At 45.9% G+C, this 24145-nt stretch overlaps 1 protein-coding gene across 4 annotated transcripts in view; it reads left to right on the top strand.

Annotated features, from left to right (window-relative positions):
• The window catches only part of LOC141144399 (ATP-binding cassette sub-family B member 5-like), a 307989-nt gene that overhangs the window by 85312 nt on the left and 198532 nt on the right, over positions 1-24145 (top strand). For all 4 annotated transcript variants that reach the window (XM_073630051.1, XM_073630050.1, XM_073630049.1 and 1 more), the window contains exon 2: positions 8580-8701. In XM_073630051.1, coding sequence (XP_073486152.1) covers positions 8580-8701 — 122 coding nt within the window. The remainder of the gene's footprint in view (positions 1-8579; positions 8702-24145) is intronic.

The raw sequence follows: 24145 nt of genomic DNA, 5'->3' as shown, positions 1-24145 counted from the left end.
AAAGAGCCGGATGGATTCTGTCTGTCAAGAGCTTTTCTTCTGGTAACGAGATGGTGCCTTTGACTGTATTGAACAGGGCTCCTAAAAACACCAGAGACTGAGACGGATCTAACTGACTCTTCTCCAGGTTCAGGATCCACCTGAATTCTTGTAATGTGGAGATCACCTGAGCTCTGTGTACTACAAGTTGATCCTTGTTTTGAGCCAAGAGGAGAAGGTCGTCTAGGTAATGGTGCAGACGAATCCCCCTGGTTCTCAGGAGAGCTACCACTGCCAACAGCACCTTTGAGAAGACACACGGGGAAGTTGATAGCCCGAAGAGAAGGCATGTAAACTGAAGGTGAAGCTTGCCCACGGAGAAGCGGAGAAATTGTTGAAAGTCTTCCGCGACGAGAACATGAAAATAGGCGTCCTTGAGGTCTATGGAAACCATCCAGTCCCCTGGTTGTACAGACTGTTGAATTGTAGAAAGTGTTTCCATTTTGAACTTTTCTTTTCTGATGAAGTGATTCAGATGAGTTAGGTCTATGACAGGCCTCCAGGCCCCACTGTTCTTCTGGACCATAAAGTGGGGGGAATACATTCCCATGCCTCGCAGGTTGACTGGAACGGGGCTGACAGCGCCTTGAGCCAATAAAGATTCTACGTAGGCTAAAAGTATTGTCCTTTTTTCTTCTGAGGCCAGGAAGAGAAGTGGGGACCCACCTGAGTCTGGGGGCACCTATGAAGGTCCAAGTATGACCGGAGGAGACCGTCTTGACGGTCCAGAAGTAGTGAATCGAGGCCGCCCAGACATGCCGAAATCTCAAAAAGATTTGGAAGGTTGTCTATCCCCTTTCGACTCACTACCTGCGGGCTTCTTGAAGGATGATTGCCTTGCTTTCCAGGATCTGGAGAATTACTGGCCTGGCTTGTAAGTATGAGCCTCTCTGGCTCGTTCCTGGTATTGCCTCTTCGAGAAGGATTTTCTTTGGCCTTGCAAATGCCGGTCCTGAGGGAGGAACCCCGACTTCCCGCCAGTAGCCCGTGTAATAGCCTCGTCTAATTTGTTGCCGAAAAGAGAAGACCCCCCATAGGGAATACGGCACCATACCTGCTTAGAAGCTGGGTCAGCTAGCCAGGGATGGAGCCATAATGCCTGCTTGGTGACCGACGAAAGCATTACCCGTGCTGCAAGGCGTATGATGTCGATCGAGGCCTCCCCCAGAAAGGCTGATGCTAGCCTCAGCTCCTGAATAGGAGAGCTCTTCGCTGTGTCATCCGAGATATTCCTCAGCGTATCATGAACATTATCCGTTCTCATTTCTATGGCTTTGGATAAAGCCGCCAAAACTAAGGCTGGTTTGCAAGCCATGCCTGCTGTAAGATACACTCTCCTCAGATCAGCATCAATTCGTCTGTCCAAGACGTCCTTAACCACCTCAATACAGTGCATTTTCACCACCTTCCTGCCCAAGCCATTTTTCAACTTTCAGCGCTGTCGCACTTTGAATGACAATTGCGCAGTCATACAACACTGTACCCAGATTAAATTGTTATAATTTTTTCCCCACAAACAGAGCTTTCTTTTGGTGGTATTTGATCACCTCTGCGGTCTTTATTTTTTGCGCTATAAATAAAAGAAGAGCGACAAGTTTGAAAAAAAACACAATATTTTTTACTTTTTGCGATAATAAATATCCAATTTTTTTTTCTTTAATACAAATTTTTTTCTCAGTTTAGGCTGATACGTATTCTTCTACATATTTTTGGTAAAAAAAAATCGCAATAAGCGTATATTGATTGGCTTTCGCAAAAGTTATAGCGTCTACAAAATAGGGGATAGATTTATAACATTTTAATTAATTTATTTATTTTTTACTAGTAATGGTGGCGATCTGCGATTTTTATCGTGACTGCGATATTGCGGCAGACACATCGGACACTTTTGACACATTTTTGGGACCATTCACATTTATACAGCGATCCGTGTTATAAAAATGCACTGATCACTGTATAAATGTGACTGGCAGTGAAGGGGTTAATACTAGGTGGTGTTTGAGGGGTTAACTGTGTTGCTAGGGAGTGTTTCTAACTGTAGGGGGCGGGGACTCACTAGGGGAGGAGACCGATCCGTGTTCCTCTGTACTGGGAACATACCATCGGTCTCCTCTCCTCTGACAGGACCGTGGATCTGTGTGTTTACACACACAGATCCATGGTCTTGCTGTGTTACCGACATCGCGGCCGCCGGGCACGCGCACCGGGTGCCCAGTGACACGGCGGGCGCGCGTGATCGCCGGTGGTGGTGGGCGCGCGATCGCTGTCGGTGGCGCGCGCGCGCCCCCTGGTGGGCTAGGAAAGCGAGGCCGTCATATGACGCCCGCCCGCAACGAGAGCTGCGCCGCCTGGCCGTCAATTGACAGCCGGTGGTCAGCAACCAGTTAAAGGACACTGTGTCTTCTAAGGGATGTGTCACATGTTTAACCAGCCTCATCACGGCTGGATCCACCAATGGAGCTGATTCCAAATGCTTCACTTCTTCCTTCTTGAAGGGATAGAGCTTTGAAACTTTAGCAAGCATGGCGTTCTTCTTCTCCACCTTGCTCCATTCATCTGTGATGATTTCGCCCAATTCAGTAAAGAATGGAAAGTTAACCCGTTCCTTCTTTAACTGTTTAACGAATTTCCTCTGTTTGGGAGGAACAGTCACCGGATCCTCCCAATTTAGGGTTTCTCTAATGGCCTTGACCAAGGGAGGAAGCAGAGCAAAGTCAAATCCCACACAGGGGTTGTTTTCATCCGAGTCACTATCAGAGATGTAAATTGAAGGATGGCTAGGTAAAGAGGACTCCCAGGTGTCCTGCAATTGGGATTCCCTTACTGGAGAACATGACGGCTCTGCCTGAGGAACGTCAGACCGGACCACTTCTATACCTTTAAGTGATTCTTTAACAACCCTCTCAACTAGGGTTTTCAGTTGCTGGTCCATATCTCCTCTCTCTTTGGATGCCTTGATGAAGCAGGTGTTGCACAAAGATTTACCCGCAGGTACTTGTATTCTGCATCCCCAGCAGACACTGGATAAGTGACTGGAGTGAGCCACTGAGGAATGAGAGTGTTCCTCGCTACGGTGTCCTGATTTTGAGGAGGAACCGTAGTGTTTAGATTTGGAAGAGTATTGCCGGTGATGTGATTTAGAAGAGTCGCTTCCCTTGTGAGAGCTGCGTCGCTGTTCTGACGTAGAAGGGCTAAAGCACAAAGAAAGAGAACCACAGAAAAAGGAATAGTCAGAGAAGCAATCACCTTGCAAAATTACCCCCTCCCCCCTGATCACTGGACCCATAGGGATGGTAAACCGCCCCAATACCTTTTGAGAGGAGGCTGGCCACAGGCAAGCGGTGGGGAATCCATGTCTTCAGTAACATCCATTCCTCTACCATGTTATGAATTAATTCCTTTATTTATACCTCCTCATTCCAACTGCATCATATAAAGTCCCAAATTCCCCTTGATATGTTCACAGCATATTACAATCATGGTAATTATGGAATGATGAAATAAATACAATACATTAGCAAACATTAAATACATAGAATGTGATGTTAAAAGATAAAAATTACCTTAATATAGTCCTTCTGCAGGACCTGAATGATGGCCGAACAGGTCTCTTGAATAATGATTCCCATTGCCTGGGGGGAGATTCCAATTGTAAACTTGATAACCTGGAGACTTCTGCCCATCGCCAAGTACCGCAAGGTGGCGACGAACCTCTGCTCAGGAGTGATGGCTTGCCGCATGCAGGTGTCCTGCTTCATAATATAAGGGGACAGCAAAGCCAACAGACAGTGAAAAAAGTGGTCCGTCATCCTGAGATAATTCCTGAAATCATCAGGATTATTCTCCTGGATCTCCCGCAACAAAGGCATGTGTGAGAATTGGTCACGCTGGAGCAACCAATTCTTCGGCCATGAACTCCTCCTCCCCCTATTCATGAACTGGACTTGGGTCAAAGCAAGAACTCCAACACCAAACCCAAGCAGAGCACGAACTCTACAACGAGTATGTACCCGCAACATGGCTTGAAAATGGTTGGCTGGTCAGAACGAACTAACAGAACGCACTGAAAATCAGAAAGAACCTGAGAAGAACGAGCTGAAAATCAGAAAGAACCTGAGAAGAACGAGCTGAAAATCAGAAACGAGTGGACAAGAATGCACCGAAAAACAGAAGCAAACTATTAAATAGAACGCACTGAAAGACAGTAATGAACTTACAACACGCACTGAAGAACAGATATGAACCCACAAGCACAAACTGAAAAGCAGAAACGAACTGAAAAGCACGAGGCTGAAAAGCGCAAATCATCTCTCACCAAACTTCTACTAACATGAGATAAACACGAGATTAGCAGAAGGAGCCCAAAGAGTGGCGCACTGGCTATTGAACTTCCTTTTTATAGTCCCGTCGTATGTGTTGTACATCACCGTGTTCTTGACATTCGAAATTTCCAACAACATTTGTGTGACTGTGTGTATGTAAGACAAGTTTGAGCCAACATCCTTCAGAAAAAAATCCACGGTTTTGTTGTCGAAAAATCTGATCGTGTGTATGCGGCATTTGTGTGTTGTACATTGGTTGTGCTCTTCGAGCTCAAAAAGGTGCCCTTACGTTAGGTGATGAAACATAAATGATACAAGGTCTGGTGTTACCCCAACATCACCTCCATCCCTAATTCAATACATGTATACATGGGGTTTGCCCTGGGACTTTGAGTGAGGTGAATATGGTTAGTCAAAAACATGTCATGGAAGTAAAAAAATACAGATTTATTACAATTGTTGCGCATCTGAAACACAACAGCAATAAATGCAGGCCGATAAAATATGCATACAATGTGAACATGGGACAATCCACATACGTGGTAAAACAGTGTATACCAATATACAAACATCAGAGAAATGTGCAAGCATCAATAGTACCCGACGATGTTTCGCGAGACCGCGCTCGCTCTTTAGGGGTAAATGCTTTGCTATATCTGTAATACAAGTAGTAAATCAAATGAATGAGTGTATGTTGCATCAAATAGGCCGGCAGGTGAGTAATCATCGGGGTCAGACTGTGGGATCCCATACTCACCAATGGGCTGGGCCAGGCCATCAGTTGCTGAGACCACCGGCTGCGGCAGCAACAAACATCTAGCACGGGAGCTGAGGAGGCGGAGCAAAAAGTAACCCCAACGGGGGAACAACCGGAGCACCGACATGACTTTTGTAGATACAAGTGCAAGTGTCCCTAGAGGTCTCCCCGTTTTCATGATCATGAACTGCAAAGTTGGTAAAAAAAAGTATATATGTATATCAGAAAGACCCTGCAGATATAGGTGGACTTCCTGCAGTGTTGGGTATGCATGTTGCAAAAATAGTAAAAGAGTATATATATATATATATATATATATATATATATATATACAGTATCTCACAAAAGTGAGTACACCCCTCACATTTTTGTAAATATTTTATATAGCTTTTCATGTGACAATACTGAAGAAATGACACTTTGCTACAATGTGAAGTAGTAAGTGTACAGCTTGTATAACAGTGTAAATTTGCTGGTCCCTCACAACTCCACACACAGCCATTAATGTCTAAACCTTGGCAACAAAAGTAAGTGCACCCCTAAGTGAAAATGTCCAAAACTGGGCCCAAAGTGTCAATATTTTGTGAGGTCACCATTATTTTCCAGTATTGCCTTAACCCTCTTGGACATGGAGTTCACCAGAGCTTCACAGGTTGGCACTGGAGTCCTCTTCCACTTCTCAATGACGACATCACGAAGCTGGTGGATGTTAGAGACCTTGTGCTCCTCCACTTTCCATTTGAGGATGCCTCACAGATGCTCAATGGGGTTTAGGTCTGGAGACATGCTTGGCCAATCCATCACCTTTACCCTCAGCTTCTTTAGCAAGGCAGTGGTCATCTTGGAGGTGTGTTTGGGCTCATTATCATGTTGGAATACTTGCCCTGCGGCCCAGTCTCTGAAGTGAGGGGATTATGCTCTGCTTCAGTATGTCACAGTACATGTTGGCATTCATGGTTCCCTCAATGAACTGTAGCTCCCCAGTGCTGGCAGCACTCATGCAGCCCCAGACCATGACACTCCCAACACCATGCTTGACTGTAGGCAAGACACACTTGTCTTTGTACTCCTCACCTGGTTGCTGCCACACTTGCTTGACACCATCTGAACCAAATAAGTTTATCTTGGTCTCATCAGACCACAGGACATGGTTCCAGTAATCCATGTCCTTAGTCTGCTTGTCATCAGCAAACTGTTTGCGGGCTTTCTTGTCATCATCTTTATAAGAGGCTTCCTTCTGGGACGACAGCCATGCAGACTAATTTGATGCAGTGTGCGGTGTATGGTCTGAGCACTGACAGGTTGACCCCCCACCCCTTCAACCTCTGCAGCGATGCTGGCAGCACTGATACATCTATTTCCCAAAGACAATCTCTGGATATGACACTGAGCATGTGCACTCAACTTCTTTGGTCGATCATGGCAAGGCCTGTTCTGAGTGGAACCTGTGCTGTTAAACCACTGTATGGTCTTGGCCACCGTGGCAGCTCAGTTTCAGAGTCTTGGCAATCTTCTTATAGCCTAGGCCATCCTTATGTAGAGCAATAATTCTTTTTTATTCAGATACTCAGAGAGTTCTTTGCCATGAGGTGCCATGTTGAACTTCCAGTGACTAATATGAGAGAATGAGAGATAACACCAAATTTAACATACCTGCTCCCCATTCACACCTTAGACCTTGTAATGCCCCGTACACACGGTCGGACTTTGTTCGGACATTCCGACAACAAAATCCTAGGATTTTTTCCGACGGATGGTGGCTCAAACTTGTCTTGTATACACACGGTCACACAAAGTTGTCGGAAAATCCGATCGTTCTAAACGCGGTGACGTAAAACACGTACGTCGGGACTATAAACGGGGCAGTGGCCAATAGCTTTCATCTCTTTATTTATTCTGAGCATGCGTGGCACTTTGTGCGTTGGATTTGTGTACACACGATCGGAATTTCCGACAACGGATTTTGTTGTCGGAAAATTTTATAGCCTGCTCTCAAACTTTGTGTGTCGGAAAATCCGATGGAAAATGTGTGATGGAGCTTACACACGATCGGAATTTCCGACAACAAGGTCCTATCACACATTTTCCGTCAGCAAATCCGACCGTGTGTACGGGGCATTACACTAACGAGTCACATGACATCGGGGCGGGGGGTTTAGACATTGTTGAGTTATTTTGAGGGGACAGCAAATTTACACTGCTATACAAGCTGTACACTCACTACTTTACATTGTAGCAAAGTGTAATTTCTTCAGTGTTGTCACATGAAAAGATATAATGAAATATTTACAAAAATGTGAGGTGTGTACTCACTTTTGTGAGATACTGTATATTTATATATAAATATCCGAAAGACCCTGCAAATGCAGATGAGCTTCCTGCAGTGTTTCATATACATATAAATGTATAGGGACCAGCATGGTATATACTGGGAGACTAGAAGGGCATGAAAATAAAACATTACGGAGTAAAAAATGTTGGCCCAGTGGTGTGCAAGTGCACATTGAGTAAAAGTGGGGGTTGAAGGAAAAGGCAAACAAATGTGCTGAAATATCAACTAAGCTAAAAAGTGCGCAAGTGGACTATCTCGGTACAGTATAAAGAAGATAGGTGTAAATATGTACACAGTTATAAGAAAAGTACAAAAAATTATTGATACACAAATAATAACACTTAGCAAAAAAAAATCAGTTACAAATTAAAATGTAATTGATTATGTACTAATCAAATTACAGATACCTTCCTGATGAAGCGGCATTAGTCCGCAAAACTAATTGAGGCGTTATCCGTGATCAACTATCCCACTGTGATCTTCCCCCCTCGGGGAACATTATCTTGGTGATATATATGGATTGTTACCAATGTTTTTAATTTGTAACTAATTTTTTTGCTAAGTGTTATTATTTATGTATCAATACATTTTTGAACTTTTCTTATAAATGTGTACATATTTACACTTATCTTCTTTATACTGTACCGAGATAGTCCATATGCCCTATTTCCTTGGGGAGGCCTGGTTGGGAACCAGGCTCCCGATCTATCTATTTCTAAGTCTTTGGATGATGGTACAAGCCCTTTTTTTTACATCCTTTACTCATTTATTATTGACTTTAGAGGCTACCCTTTATTTCCTAAGCTAAAAAGTGGGTGATGTGGCAGAGGGCAGGGCAAGGCAAAATATATTGGTGGTTCATCTTGATGTGCTTTCTAAAATCACTTTCTGTTGAACATCGTGTCATGGTTCCTATGTATGTTTACTTTTTAAATATTTGATATGGATTCTTTGGTATTTCTTAAAGTGTTGTTTATAAAAGGGCTGCTGTGGTCATCTTTAAAACAATATCACAAGGTAAGGGTTATTGTGTGGGTTTAAAGAGGGGGTTGTGGGAATATTTGATGAAACCCTAAGTCATGTCTGTTGTTCCAATGTTTTACTGCTATATCCACATTTATTTTCACAGTGGTTTTCGTGGTTTTCCAACTCAAAGAAAAGGAAAGCGGATATTAACGAATCAGATGGAGAGCTTAACAATGCTCACCCTACTACAGAAACTTTACTGGATGAAAACGAAAGACAAAGGATGTATGTATTCTGATTCTAAGTTCATTTTCTCATATGACACTTTTTGGAAAATCAGATTAAAAGCAAAATTGTAGCAAGCTGGTTTTAAGAAAAATCTTTCAGTACAAAAATGTCTTTCCAGTGGGGTTAATAATATAAGCTCAAACTGAAAAGTGTTTAACCTGCTGAAGGACTTATTGTAATTACCGTCGTTCCTTACCTCTGGACTGTCTCAAGGAGGAAAGCACTTCAAACCTGTGTTGGTCTATGAAATCCATAGATGCCCCTCACATCTAATGTAATAGATGTTGGGCAGTGGATAAGGGACACCACAGGGCGTGTCAGAAATCTAACTACACTAATACCTCAGGCAAATTCTTTGGACTATAAATTGTCAGCTACCAAGATTAATGGCATACACAACAAAGAAGGTTGGCTATTTTATGATCTTTGCAGCCAGGATAACTATCAGTGCACAAAATCTTAAACTCGTGGAATCTTGGTGGTTACATAATAGTACAACTTCATGACTAATGCTTCAAAATACTGTTCAAAGCAGACCTAACCCCATAGATTCAGTTTTCACCCTTCACTCCCCTGGCTTCCCCTACCAAAGCAGCAGGGGACTGCCTCATACAGAACCTTACTCTAGCTGGAAAAATTGAGGAATCAGTGGCCAAGTAAAACCCAGAGGGAGTTTAATCCTCCTGATAGGTTCGTTTTTCAGTGCTCTTATGCATATTTTTAAGTAAGTCAGCAAAGGACACAGGAAGGAGGAAAATTTGACTGTTGGGTTTAGTTCCACTTTAAAAGACATGCAAGTGTGTTAACTTACAGTCTCTTAGAATGTGCAGTGTTAGACAAATTATCTGCTAAAGTAACAGCTAGGGATGAGCCGAACACCCCCCGGTTCGGTTCGCACCAGAACCCGCGAACGGACCGAAAGTTCGCACGAACGTTAGAACCCCATTGACGTCTATGGGACTCGAACGTTCGAAATCAAAAGTGCTCATTTTAAAGGCTAATTTGCATGGTATTGTCCTAAAAAGGGTTTGGGGACCCGGGTCCTACCCCAGGGGACATGTATCAATGCAAAAAAAACTTTTAAAAACGGCCGTTTTTTCGGGAGCAGTGATTTTAATGATGCTTAAAGTAAAAAAAAAAAAGTGAAATATTCCTTTAAATATCGTACCTGGGGGGTGTCTATAGTATGCCTGTAAAGTGACGCGTGTTTCCCATGTTTAGAACAGTCCCTGCACCAAATGTCATTTTTAAAGGAAAAAATCTCATTTAAAACTGCTTGCGGGTTTAATGTCATGTCGGGTCATGGCAATATGGATGAAAATCAGTGAGACAAACGGCATGGGTACCCCCCAGTCCATTACCAGGCCCTTTGGGTCTTGTATGGATATTAAGGGGAACCCCGCACCCAAATTAAAATAAGGAAAGGTGTGGGGCCACCAGGCCCTATATACTCTGAACAGCAGTATACAGGCGGTGCAAACAAGACAGGGACTGTAGGTTTGTTGTTAAGTAGAATCTGTTTGTAATTTTGAACATTTTTAACGTGTTTAGCTCCAGCCAAAAAATCTTTTCTAAGCTTTTTGGAAAACATAGGGAAGGGTTATCACCCCTGTGACATTTGTTTTGCTGTCTTTCCTCCTCTTCAGAAGATTTCACCTCACTTTTTTGTCCCAATGAAAAATGTTTTTTGAAAATTTGGGTTTTTTTGTGGAACAAGGATTGGAAAGCATCAGTGGAAAGGAGAAATTGTTTTCCCATATTAACTCTTACAGGAGAGAATTTCCCTTCCTAGGGGTAGATTTCATCTCACTTCCTGTTGTCTCCTTCCGTTTGCAAGTAGGAGTCGTTTGTAAGTTAGATGTTTGAAAGTAGGGTCCTGCCCTATATACTCAGCAGAAATTTGGGCCTTAGGTGTTGCTGTGGCCACAACACTGTAAGCCCTCACAGGGCCCTGCTGTGAAATATTAGATCAAGAATTGTAATTACATGCCCCTGTTGAACAGGAGCTGAAAAATTAGGCCTTAGGCACTGGTGCTGGTGCCACAACACTGCAACCCCTCACAGACACTCTAGTTGGAACGCAGGAACGAGCCCTGCTGCAAATTATTGCTTCAAAAATTGTAATTACACGCCCTTGTTAGACAGGGGCAGAAAAATTGGGCCTTAGGCACTGGTGCTGGTGCCACAACACTGCAACCCCTCACAGACACTCTAGTTGGAACGCAGGAACGAGCCCTGCTGCAAAGTATTGCATCAAAAATTGTAATTACACGCCCCTGTTAGACAGGGGCAGAAAAATTGGGCCTTAGGCACTGGTGCTGGTGCCACAACACTGCAACCCCTCACAGACACTCTAGTTGGAACGCAGGAACGAGCCCTGCTGCAAAGTATTGCATCAAAAATTGTAATTACACGCCCCTGTTAGACAGGGGCAGAAAAATTGGGCCCTAGGCACTGGTGCTGGTGCCACAACACTGCAACCCCTCACAGACACTCTAGTTGGAATGCAGGAACGAGCCCTGCTGCAAAGTATTACATCAAAAATTGTAATTACACGCCCCTGTTAAACAGGGGCTGAAAAATTGTGCCTTAGGCACTGGTGGTGGCGCCCAGAACCAAAAATGTTCTTACAAGCTATCAGCGTGATGATTGAGGAGGAAGAGGATAATTACTCAGGGATAGTCACTCAGCATCAGCATAGGCAGTCTTTGAAGGGATCTGAGATTTCAAAAAAAATTATTCGGTTACATCAGCATCAGGTGCTTGGTAGCTGGTGGTGATCCAAGACTCATTCATTTTTATGAAGGTCAGCCGATCGACCGAGTCGGTGGACAGACGCACCCTGTGATCGGTTACCACGCCTCCAGCAGCACTGAATGTGCGTTCCGAAAGAACGCTGGATGCAGGACAGGCCAGTAGCTCAATTGCATACTGTGCAAGCTCTGGCCAGTGATCCATCCTCAAGACCCAGTAACCCAGAGGATTTTCGGTGGGAAAGGTGTCCAAGTCTGATCTTGCCCCTAGGTATTCCTGCACCATGTAAAACAGACGCTGGCGATGGTTGCTGGAACCGATCATACCTTGGGGCTGCGGACCAAAAAATTGTCTGAACGCATCGGTCAGACGGCCACCTTCTCCACCGCTCCTTCTTTGACTGACCGAAGCCTCAGCAACACGTTGTCCAGAAACAGGAGTTTGTAACCTCCCAGTCTCTGGGAACGCGTTGCACAGACCTTTCTGCAAGGCCTCCCGAAGATGTTTCATCCTCTGCTCCCTCTGCGATGGCAAGATAAGGTCCGCAACCTTACCCTTGTAACGTGGATCAAGGAGGGTTGCCAGCCAGTATTGGTCCTTCTCCTTGATACCACGAATACGAGGATCCTTACGCAGGCTTTGCAGGATCAGGGAGGCCATGCAGCGTAGGTTTGCTGAGGCATTCGGTCCGGAGTCCTCTGGGTCACTAAGAACGACATGGTCCGCAGCCACCTCCTCCCAGCCACGTACAAGTCCATGTGTTTCTTGGGACTGATCCCTTAAAGACTGCTGCTGATGCTGAGTGCCAGGCTCCACCTCCATACTGACACAATCTTCCTCCTCCTCCTCTTCCTCCTCGTCCTCTTCCTGTGTGATCGGCGGGCACGCAGGAACACTGTCTGGATAAAGGGGGCCTTGAGAGCTAAGGAAGTCCTCCTCTTCCTGCCTCTGTTCTGCCTCAAGTGCCCTGTCCATTATTCCACGCAGCGTGTGCTCCAACAGGTGGACAAGGGGGACAGTGTCACTGATGCATGCACTGTCACTGCTCACCATCCTCGTGGCCTCCTCGAATGGTGACAGGACAGTGCATGCATCCCTGATCATGGCCCACTGGCGTGGGGAAAAAAAACCAAGCTCCCCTGACCCTGTCCTGGTGCCATAGTCGCACAGGTACTCATTGATGGCCCTCTGCTGCGTGTGCAGCCGCTGCAGCATGGCCAACGTTGAGTTCCACCTGGTGGGCATGTCACAGATTAGGCGGTTCTTGGGCAGGTTAAACTCCTTTTGGAGGTCCGTCAGCCGAGCACTGGCATTATATGACCGGCGGAAATGCACACAGACTTTCCTGGCCTGCCTCAGGACATCCTGTAAGCCCGGGTACCTGCCCAAGAACCGCTGCACCACCAAGTTAAGGACGTGAGCCAAACAGGGCACATGGGTCATTTGTCCCTGTTGGAGGGCAGAGAGGAGGTTGGTGCCATTGTCGCAAACCACCATTCCTGCCTTAAGTTGGCGTGGCGTCAACCACCTCTGAACCTGCCCCTGCAGAGCTGACAGAACCTCTGCCCCAGTGTGGCTCCTGTCCCCCAAGCACACCAGCTCAAGCACCGCATGGCATCTTTTGGCCTGCGTACTTGCGTAGCCCCTTGAACGCCTACGGAGCACCGCTGGTTCCGAGGAAGAGGCCATGGAGGAAGAAGAAGAGGAGGGGGTGGAGGAGAGAGGTGTGTCACAATCAGCATTTTGGAGGCGTGGTGGCGGAACAACCTCCAACACTACTGCACCTTGTCCTGCATCCTTCCCAGGTGCCAGCAGAGTCACCCAATGCGCCGTGAAACTTAGGTAACGTCCCTGTCCATGCCTGCTGGACCATGAGTCAGCGGTAATATGCACCTTACCGCTGACCGCCCTGTCCAGCGAGGCATGGACATTGCCTTCCACATGCCGGTAGAGAGCCAGAATCGCCTTCCGTGAGAAAAAGTGGCGTTTGGGTACCTGCCACTGAGGAACCGCACATTCCACAAACTCACGGAAGGGGGCAGAGTCTACCAACTGAAAAGGCAGCAGTTGAAGTGCTAGCAATTTTGCCAAGCTAGCATTCAACCGCTGGGCATGTGGATGGCTGGGAGCAAACTTCTTTCGGCGGTGCAGCAGCTGGGGCAGGGAAATTTGCCTGGTACAATCTGACGTCGGTGTACCAAAAGCAGATTGCCCACAAGTACTTGGCTGTGACACACCTAATTCTACACCTTCATTCCTCTCACTGCAGGTCTCAGAGAGGACTGAAGGTCTAGTGGGGTTGGAAATCTCAGCTGATGAGGAGCAAGGAGAGATCCTCTTTGTTCTTTGGTGTGGGTCTTTTAGATACGCTTGCCAACGAACTGCATGGCAGGTCAACATATGTCTGGTCAAGCATGTGGTACCCAAGCGGGAGATATTTTGGCCACGCGAGATACGCTTGAGACATATGTTGCAAATAGCAGCGGTGCGATCTGATGCACTCGTCTCAAAAAAGGCCCACACCAAAGAACTTTTTGAATAACGCGCAGAGACTGCAGCGCCCTGCACATGTGGAGCTTTGGGGTGTGATGCAGTCAATGTGCTGCCCTTAGGCTGGCCCCTGGAGGGCATCCTGCCTCGTTGGTGATGTGCTGCCGCCTCCTCCTCCTCCTCCTCCTCCTCCTCCTCCTCCTCCTCTCTCCTATCAGGCACCCACGTTGAGTCAGTGACCTCATCATCCCCTCCCTCCTCATCACTGGAGCAAACCTGGCAGTATGCTGCAGCAGGGGGAGCATGACTGCCAGATTGCTGTCCTTCTTGGGCACCCCCTCTGTCCGCGCTCATGTTACTGCCTTCATCGAGCTCAGTATCGTCATCAGAGCCTTCCAAACGCTGGGCATCCTCCTGGAGCATGTACCCAACACTGTGGTCAAACAGTTCGAGGGAATCCTCATGAGGACATGGTGGAGCTAGGGAAGGAGTCACTGATGGCATTGAGCTGAGGGAAGAGGCCGCTGCTTTGCCAGACAAAGCACCCTGGGCATGGGTGAGAGAGGATGAGGAGGATGAGGATGGCTTGGTCATCCACTCGACCAAGTCTTCCGCATGTTGCGGCTCAACATGGCCAGCTGCCGAAAAAAAGGCCAAGCGTGTCCCATGGCCACGTGCTGATGAGGATGCACCGTCTCCACGACCAGCACTAGACACAGAGCCTGCTTGCCCTCTCTTATTGGCTTGTGACTGTCTGCCTCTCCTTCTTGGCCTTCCAGACATACTAATGGCCTGTAGCTGCACTAAGCTGGGATAGAACACCTGTAATTTTCTTCAAGTAGCTTTATATACTGTAACCAGACAAGCCTGCCTGTCAGTAGGAAGATAACAGGAACGGATCTAGCTGAACACTGTGAGCAGGACGCACTGTACTAAATGTAAATAGTCTAGCTGCCTGACCGTGGTACTAATAGGATCAAATAGAACACCTGTAATTTTCTTCAGGTAGCTTTATATACTGTAACCAGACAAGCCTGCCTGTCAGTAGGAAGATAACAGGAACGGATCTAGCTGTACACTGTGAGCAGGACGCACTGTACTAAATGTAAATAGTCTAGCTGCCTGACCGTGGTACTAATAGGATCAAATAGAACACCTGTAATTTTCTTCAGGTAGCTTTATATACTGTAACCAGACAAGCCTGCCTGTCAGTAGGAAGATAACAGGAACGGATCTAGCTGAACACTGTGAGCAGGACGCACTGTACTAAATGTAAATAGTCTAGCTGCCTGACCGTGGTACTAATAGGATCAAATAGAACACCTGTAATTTTCTTCAGGTAGCTTTATATACTGTAACCAGACAAGCCTGCCGGTCAGTAGGAATTTAACAGGAACGGATCTAGCTGAACACTGTGAGCAGGACGCACTGCACTAAATGTAAATAGCAGGAACGGATCTAGCTGAACACTGTGAGCAGGACGCACTGCACTAAATGTAAATAGCAGGAACGGATCTAGCTGAACACTGTGAGCAGGACGCACTGCACTAAATGTAAATAGCAGGAACGGATCTAGCTGAACACTGTGAGCAGGACGCACTGCACTAAATGTAAATAGCAGGAACGGATCTAGCTGAACACTGTGAGCAGGACGCACTGCACTAAATGTAAATTGCAGGAACGGATCTAGCTGAACACTGTGAGCAGGACGCACTGCACTAAATGTAAATAGTCTAGAAGATAACAGGAACGGATCTAGCTGAACACTGTGAGCAGGACGCACTGCACTAAATGTAAATAGCAGGAACGGATCTAGCTGAACACTGTGAGCAGGACGCACTGCACTAAATGTAAATAGCAGGAACGGATCTAGCTGAACACTGTGAGCAGGACGCACTGCACTAAATGTAAATAGCAGGAACGGATCTAGCTGAACACTGTGAGCAGGACGCACTGCACTAAATGTAAATTGCAGGAACGGATCTAGCTGAACACTGTGAGCAGGACACACTGCACTAAATGTAAATAGTCTAGAAGATAACAGGAACGGATCTAGCTGAACACTGTGAGCAGGACGCACTGCACTAAATGTAAATAGCAGGAACGGATCTAGCTGAACACTGTGAGCAGGACGCACTGCATTAAATGTAAATAGTCTAGATAGAAGATAACAGGAACGGATCTAGCTAAACTGAATACAGTGTATATATATATATGCAACACCTGGGATGCATATATATACACAATACACTGTAAGTGCAGCTAACTGACTGACTGTTCTGCCTAATCTATCTAACTCAAATCAAATGACACTGTCTCTCTCTCTCTCTATCTCTCAGCACACCGGAACACACACTACACAGGGCCGCCGTGCAGGCGGCCTTATATAGTGTGGGGTGTGTACTAAATCCCCTGAGCCATAATTGGCCAAAGCCACCCTGGCTTTGGCCAATTACAGCTCTCTCTACTGACGGCGCTGTGATTGGCCAAGCATGCGGGTCATAGTGCATGCTTGGCCAATCATCAGCCAGCAATGCACTGCGATGCCGCAATGAATTATGGGCCGTGACGCGCCACACGAATTTAGCGCGAACGGCCCATAACGTTCGCAATTCGGCGAACGATCGAACAGCCGATGTTCGAGTCGAACATGGGTTCGACTCGAACACGAAGCTCATCCCTAGTAACAGCCTTCCCAGATTTTAATGTTCTGGGTACCAAGTACTATTCAGAGGCTAAACAGACATTACCATCACCTTTCTGTATCATCCACCTAAAGAGACCCTGTCACTAACTTGAAAAATTGCAGCAGTAGTCAGGTACATAGGGTTGTGCAACTGCCTTTAGGACATTGGACATTAGCAAACAAGAGCTGTAAGGACTGTCCAGTATAACCCCTCCTACTCCCAGCATGCCTCATAAATATTAGGAGAAGGTAATCAGAGACAGGGTGGGGAACGTGTCCTGTAATGTACCCCAAGAAAATTATTTTACAGTAAGTCAGGAGTATTAAGGTACACAGGGCAATCCAAAAGCAGTCCAACTGAGGGGTGGGCAACACAGCAAACAAAGGCTAACAGGTAAACAGTTGGGGCTCAACAGCTTACTAAGCCACCCGAAGAACCTTATGACTGATGCTGGCATCAGCTGAGGCCTGGAGATCCACCTGGTACACAATTATACATACAGTAGTGTATAGTTACATAGTTAGTCTGGTTGAAAAAAGACACATGTCCATCCAGTTCAACCAATAGAAGGGAAAAAATGTATATGATCCTATATACACAATCCTATACCCACAGTTGGTCCAGAGGAAGGCAAAAAAAAAACAATTAAGCATAATCCTATTTTGGCCTTGGTCTCATCAGACCACAAGACACGGTTCCAGTAATCCATGTCCTTAGTCTGCTTGTCTTCAGCAAACTGTTTGCGGGCTTTCTTGTGCATCATCTTTAGAAGAGGCTTCCTTCTGGGATGACAGCCATGCAAACCAATTTGATGCAGTTTGCAGCGTATGGTCTGAGCACTGACAGGCTGACCCCCCAGCCCTTCAACCTTTGCAGCAATGCTGGCAGCACTCATACGTACATTTTCCAAAGACAGCCTCTGGATATGACACCGAGCACATGCACTCAACTTCTTTGATCGACCATGGTGAGGCCTGTTCTGAGTGCAACGTGTCCTGTTAAACGGCTGTATGGTCTTGGCCACCGTGCTGCAGCTCAGTTTCAGGGTCTTGGCAATCTTCTTACAGCCTAGGCCATCTTTATGTAGAGAAACAATTCTTTTTTTCAGATCCTCAAAAAATTCTTTGCCATGAGGTTCCATGTTGAACTTCCAGTGACCAATATGAGAGAGTGAGAGTGATAACACCAAATGTAACACACCTGCTCCCCATTCACACCTGAGACCTTGTAACACTAATGAGTCACATGACACCAGGGAGGGAAAATGGCTATTTGGGCCCAATTTGGACATTTTCACTTAGGGGTGTACTCACTTTTTTTTGCCAGTGGTTTAGTCATTAATGGCTGTGTGTTGAGTTATCTTGAGGGGACAGCAAATTTCCACTGTTATACAAGCTGTACACTCACTATTTTACATTGTAGCAAAGTGTAATTTCTTCAGTGTTGTCACATGAAAAGATATAAAAAGATATAATAAAATATTTACAAAAATGTGAGGGGTGTACTGACTTTTGTGAGATACTGTATATATACAGTCTCGTGCATATATATACTTCTGGCGGTGTACCCAGTATACAATACAGTGCAGCCGTTGTACAGTTTCTAACACAGTGCAGGCGGTGTACACAGTATCTAATGCAGTGTGTACAGTTTCTACTACACTTTTTTTTTTTTAATTTCACTTACTTATATAGCGCCGCCAATTTACGCATGCGCTTTACATATACATTGTACATTCACATCAGTCCCTACCCTCAAGGAGCTTACAATCTAAGGTCCCTAACTCACATTCATATATATTAGGGACAACTTCTGGTGGTGTACACAGTACACAATACAGTGCAGCCGTAGTACAGTTTCTAATACAGTGCAGGCGGTGTACACAGTATCTAATACAGTGTAGTGTGGTGTTGCAAAACATAAAATACATCATGTCTGTAAGGCCACCAGGGAGAGGCAGACGCTCACAGACCACTAAAAGAGGGCAAGCAGCCTCTGTGTCTACAGTCAACAGTGGTGGTCATGGACATGGTGCATCCTCTGCAGGTGGCCGTGGGGCACGCTTGTCCTTATTTTCTGCTGCTGGCCATGTTATTGAGCCACAACATGCAGAAGAGTTGGTGGAGTGGATAACAAAGCCATCTTCATCCTCCTCATCCTCTGTCACCCAGGCTCAGAGTAGTTTGCCTTCCAACGCAGCTGCCAAAGTGGCCTATTCCACCGGCTCCTTGTCCACAGTCACTCCTTCCGTAGCCCCACCATCATGCACAGAGGAGTCCCCAGAATTATTCAACCACAGTGTCGGGTACATTCTGCTGGAGGATGTGCAGTGATTTGAAGGCTCCGATGTTGGTTCCCAGGTTGAGAGAGGGGGTGCCACAGAAGGACAAGAAACTGGCAGTCATGTTCCCCCAGCTGCAGCATACTGCCAGGTTTGCTCCAGTGAAGAGGAGGGAAGGTATGATGAGATCACTGACTGTACTTGGGTGCCTGAGAGAAGAGAGGAGGAGGAGGTACAACTCCAACAAAGCAGGATGTCCTCTAGGGGGCAGCTTAAGGGCAGCCACCCTATTGCATCACATCGTAGAGCTCTGCAGGTGCAGGGCACTGCTGAGTCCCCGGTGATTTTTAAAAGTTCTTTGGCGTTGGCTTTTTTTGACACATGTTTGCAACCTATGTCTGAAGTGGATCAAGCAAGGCCATAACAGCAGCCGCTTGGGCACCATATGCTTGACCAGACATAAGACGACCTGCCATGCAGTCCGTTGGCAACAGCACTTGAAAGACCCACATCAAAGAAAAAGGTGGACTTCTCCTTGCTCCTTATCTGGGATCTCCAACCCTACTCTACCTCCAGTCCTCTCAAAAACCTGCACTGAGAGGAATGAAGGTATAGCAATAGGTGTCCCAAGTACTTGCAGCCAATCTGCTAGCAGTACACCACCAATTGATTTCAGCAGGCAAATTTCCCTACCCCAGATGCTGAACCGTAAAAAGAAATTCGGTCCCAGCCATCCACATGCTCACCATCTAAATGCTAGCTTGGCCAAATTGCTAGTACTGCAACTACTGCCTTTTTAGCTGGTAGACTCTGCCCCCTTTCGTGAATTTGTGGAATGTGCTGTACCTCAGTGGCAGGTTCCAAAACGCTATTTCTTTTCACGGAAGGCCATTCCGGCTCTCTATCCACATGTGGAAGGCAATGTTTTGGCCTTGTTGGACAGGGCGGTCAGCAATAAGGTTCATATTACTGCTGACTCATGGTCCAGCAGGCATGGGCAGGGAGGTTACTTTTCCTTCACGGCACACTGGGTAACTCTGCTGGCAGCTGGGAAGGGCGCAGGACAGGGTTCAGTGTTGTTGGAGCTTGTTCCGCCACCACACCTCCAAAATGCTAGTGGTGATTCTGCCACAGCTCTCTCCTCCACCCCCTCCTCTTCTTCTTTCTCTATGGCTTCTTCTGCAGATTTGTCCTCTGAATCAGTGGTGCTCCGTAAGCGTTCAAGGGGCTACGCAAGCAGTCAGGCTAAAAGATGCCATGCGGTGCTTGAGTTGGGCTGCCTAGGGGACAGGAGCCACACTGGGGCAGAGATTCTGTCAGCTCTCCAGGGGCAGGCTCAGAGGTGATTGATGCCATGCCAGCTTTAGCCAGGAATGATTGTATGCGACAATGGCACCAACCTTCTCTCTGCCCTCCACCAGGGACACTTGACCCATGTTCCATGTTTGGCACACGTCCTGAATTTGGAGGTGCAGCAGTTCATGAGCAGGTACTCAGGCTTACAGGATCTCCTGAGGCAGGCCAAAAAAGTCTGTGGTCATTTCCGCCAGTCATACAATGCCAGTTCCCGGCTGGCTGACATTCAAAGGGAATGCAAGCTGTCCACTAATCGCCTCATTTGTGACATGCCCACCAGGTGGAACTCAATGTTAGCGAAGCTGCAGCGGCTGCACACACAGCAGAGGGCCATGAGTGCCTGTGTGAGTATGGCACCAGTACAGGGTCAGGGGAGCTTGGTTTCTTTTCACCATGCTAGTGGCTACTGATCAAGGATGCATGCACTGTCCTGTCACCATTTGAGGAGGTCAAAATGAGGTGAGCAGCGACAATGCATGTATCAATGACACTGTCCCTCTAGTCTTCCTGGAGCACACGCTTAGTGGAATTATGGACAGGGCACTTGAGGCAGAACAGCGGGAGGAAGAGGAAGTATTCTTTTCCTCTCAAGGCCCCCTTTATCCATATGCAGGCACGCCAAACACACAGGAAGAAGAGGAGGAGGAGGAGGATTGTGTGGATGTAGAGAATAACACTCAGCAGCAGTCTTCAAGGGATAGTTTTCAGTCCCCAGAATCCCAAGGAATTGTACGTGGCTGGGAAGAGGTAGTTACGGATCATGTGATCCTTAGTGACCCAGAGGACTCAGAATCGAATGCCTCTGCAAACTTACGTTGCATGGCTTCCCTGTTTCTGCAAAGCCTCCTAGGATTTGTTGTATTAATGAGAGGGATCATTACTGGCTGGCAACCCTTCCTGATCCATGTTACAAGGGTAAGGTTGCAGAACTCATCCTGCCTTCGCAGAGGGAGCAGAGGAAGAAACATCTTCAGGAGGCCTTGAAGAAAGGTTTGTGCTACGCATTTCCAGACCCTGGGAGGTTACCATTTCCTGGTGCTGGACAACATGTTGCTGAAGCTTCGTTCAGTCAGAGGAAAAGCGGTGGAGAAGGTGGCCGTCTGACCGATGCCTTTAAACAATTTTTCAGTCCTCAGCGCCAAGGTCTGATTGGTTCAAGCAACCATCGCCAGCATCTGCATTATATGGTGCAGGAATATCTAGGGGCAAGAGCAGACTTGGATATCTTTCCAACAAAGCATCCTCTGGGATAGCGCTGCTATCCTGGAAGGAGGGATGAGACCTACTATCTCTGATCTATTTACAAGATATCACACTATGGCCAGTCTTCTTCTCTTCTGGGCTACCTGGGTTTTCAATTGAGTACGTGGATACGTGGATACCGGAAGTGGACCTTAGAGATTGATCCCCTGCCATACGAACACCGTGATCATCAGCAAGCTCAAAGGCCTTGGCTGGGCTAAAGCCATCTGCCTGTTAAGCTTGCCGTTTGGTAAGCTCAATCAACAGCTACGGTGGTTGGGCACACTGCTTGTATATGCACACTGTGGTGTTATTATTTCTTTGCATGTTCCCAATGGACATTTTGTTTTCCCTGATGTCAACCGTTATGGACTTCATTTTTTAACGCAGCTTCCCCCATTTCTTATCCTCTGGGTTACTGGATCTTGAGGATGGACCACTGGCCAGAACTTGTTAAATATGCAATTGAGCTACTGCCTGTCCTGCATCCAGTTTGCTTTCTGAATGCACATTCAGTGCTGCTGGAGGATTTGTAATGGATCAAAAAGTGCGCCTGTCCACAGACTCTGTTGATAGGCTCACATTCATAAAAATGAATAAGTCTTGGATCAGCAGCTATCAAGCACCTGATGCTGATGTAACTGATTGAATTTGCTATGGATGTGAGATCCCTTGAAGACTGCCTTTGTTGACTATCCCATTCCTCCTCAATCTTGATGATGCTAGCTTCCAACAATAGTTTTGGTTTAGGGCACCACCACCACCCAAGGCAAAATTGTTCTGCCCCTGTTTAACAGGGGCATGTAATTACAATTTTTGATTTAATATTTCAATGCAGGGCCCATTCCTGCGCCCAACAAGAGTATCTGTGAGGGGTTACAGTGTTGTGTCACCACCACCCAAGGCCCAATTTTTCTGCCCCTGTTTAACAGGGGCATATAATTACCATTTTGGTCAGACAGGATGTTCAATAGGAAGTAGAGAGAGGACATCGCTGGAAGTGGCAGCAGTGGAGAAATTGAACCTGGAGAAAGTAATTGTTTGTGGAGAAGTCCTGCTAATTCTGGATCCATTAGCATTGATCAAGCTGATCCTTGTGTCAATAGACCCAAGGGGGTCTTTATTTAAAGTGAGCAGGCATTGCACACTGAGGTGGTGGTGATTATCTGTCAGCACTTATTCCCTGCAGAGACTGTCACAGAGCACGGATTCATTTTATTCACATCTCTCCAGCATTCAAGAGTTTAATTTATATTATTGTGCATGTGGACTTTTTGTATATATATTTTAAGATCACATTTTGTCACTTATTCACTGGAGTTTATTATGAAGCATATATTTTTATTCATTTTTATTTGTATAGTATATATACTGCTGTTCAAGGTATATAGTGCCTGGAGGGCCCCACACCATTTTTTTTTTAAATTTTGGTACAGAGTTCTCCTTAATATCCATACCAGACCTGAAGGGCCTAGTATCAATTTTGGGGGGACATCCACGCCATTTCTTTTTGTTTTTTTGGTATTTTTATCTATATTGAAGGAACTGACAATACAGCTGCGAGCAATTTTAAATGACATTTTTCCTTTAGAAATGTCATTTTGCTGTGGCATTGTTATAAGCATGGGAAATATGTGTTACTTTACACGCATACTAAGGACACCCCCCAGGTACGATATTTAAAGGAATATTTAATTTTTATTGTTTCAATTTAAGCATTATTAAAATCACTGCTCCCGAAAAAAGTCCGTTTTTAAAACTTTTTTTTGCATTGATACATGTCCCTTGGGGCAGGACTCGGGTCCCCAAACACTTTTTATGGCAATAAGTTGCATGTAAGCCTTTGAAATGAGCACTTTTGATTTTTTTACGTTCGCGTCCCATAGATTTTAACGGTGTTTGCGCGTTCGCACAAATTTTTTGCCTTGTCGCATGTTCTGCTGCGAATCGGGAGATGTTCAGCTCATCCCTACTAATTAAGACCAACTTTCATTCTGCTTACAGAAACAGATTTTATGAAAGTGTCTTATGTGCCTTCTAAAAGTGGCGCAGCATGAATGACAAATGACTTGGTACATGAACCATGTATTTATGTAAAAAGTACATGAGTGCTGCACCACTTTTAGAATGCATGTGAGACACTTTCACAAAATCTGTCACGCCAGTCTGTGAGTTCAAGGGAATGTGTCTATGATTAAAAAAAAAAAAAAAGTATTTTTGAATAAAATCTCTAATGGCAGTCTCGTGAGATGAAAATACACAAATATATGACTAATGTGGGTGGCGGTATACATTGCAAAGATGGATTTTAATGTAATAAAACTGTGGATTACCTTGAATAACACCAATGTGAATAGAGTGAAAGTGAACTGGACATTTAGTGTTATCTGTACATAGAAAATTGAGTACTGTGTTACTTGTAGAAAGGAGAGAATGAAAGCAGGGTAAAGGTTAAGGCGGCCATACGTGGATCAAAATTCAGCCGGTTCAGCAGGGACTGGACGAATTTTGATCCATGTATGGACAGGGTGGTTGTACAGAGGTCAATCTACTGGTCAACTTCTGCATAACCGCCCTGTCGGATTTTTGCTGCTTGATTAGCGCCATCTCCTGATACCGGCAGCACCGATC

Source organism: Aquarana catesbeiana, linkage group LG05 (assembly GCF_042186555.1).
Source record: "Aquarana catesbeiana isolate 2022-GZ linkage group LG05, ASM4218655v1, whole genome shotgun sequence".
Lineage (NCBI taxonomy): Eukaryota > Metazoa > Chordata > Amphibia > Anura > Ranidae > Aquarana > Aquarana catesbeiana.
Note: the sequence above shows the minus strand (reverse complement) of the source record. Positions and strands in the feature narration are given on the sequence as shown.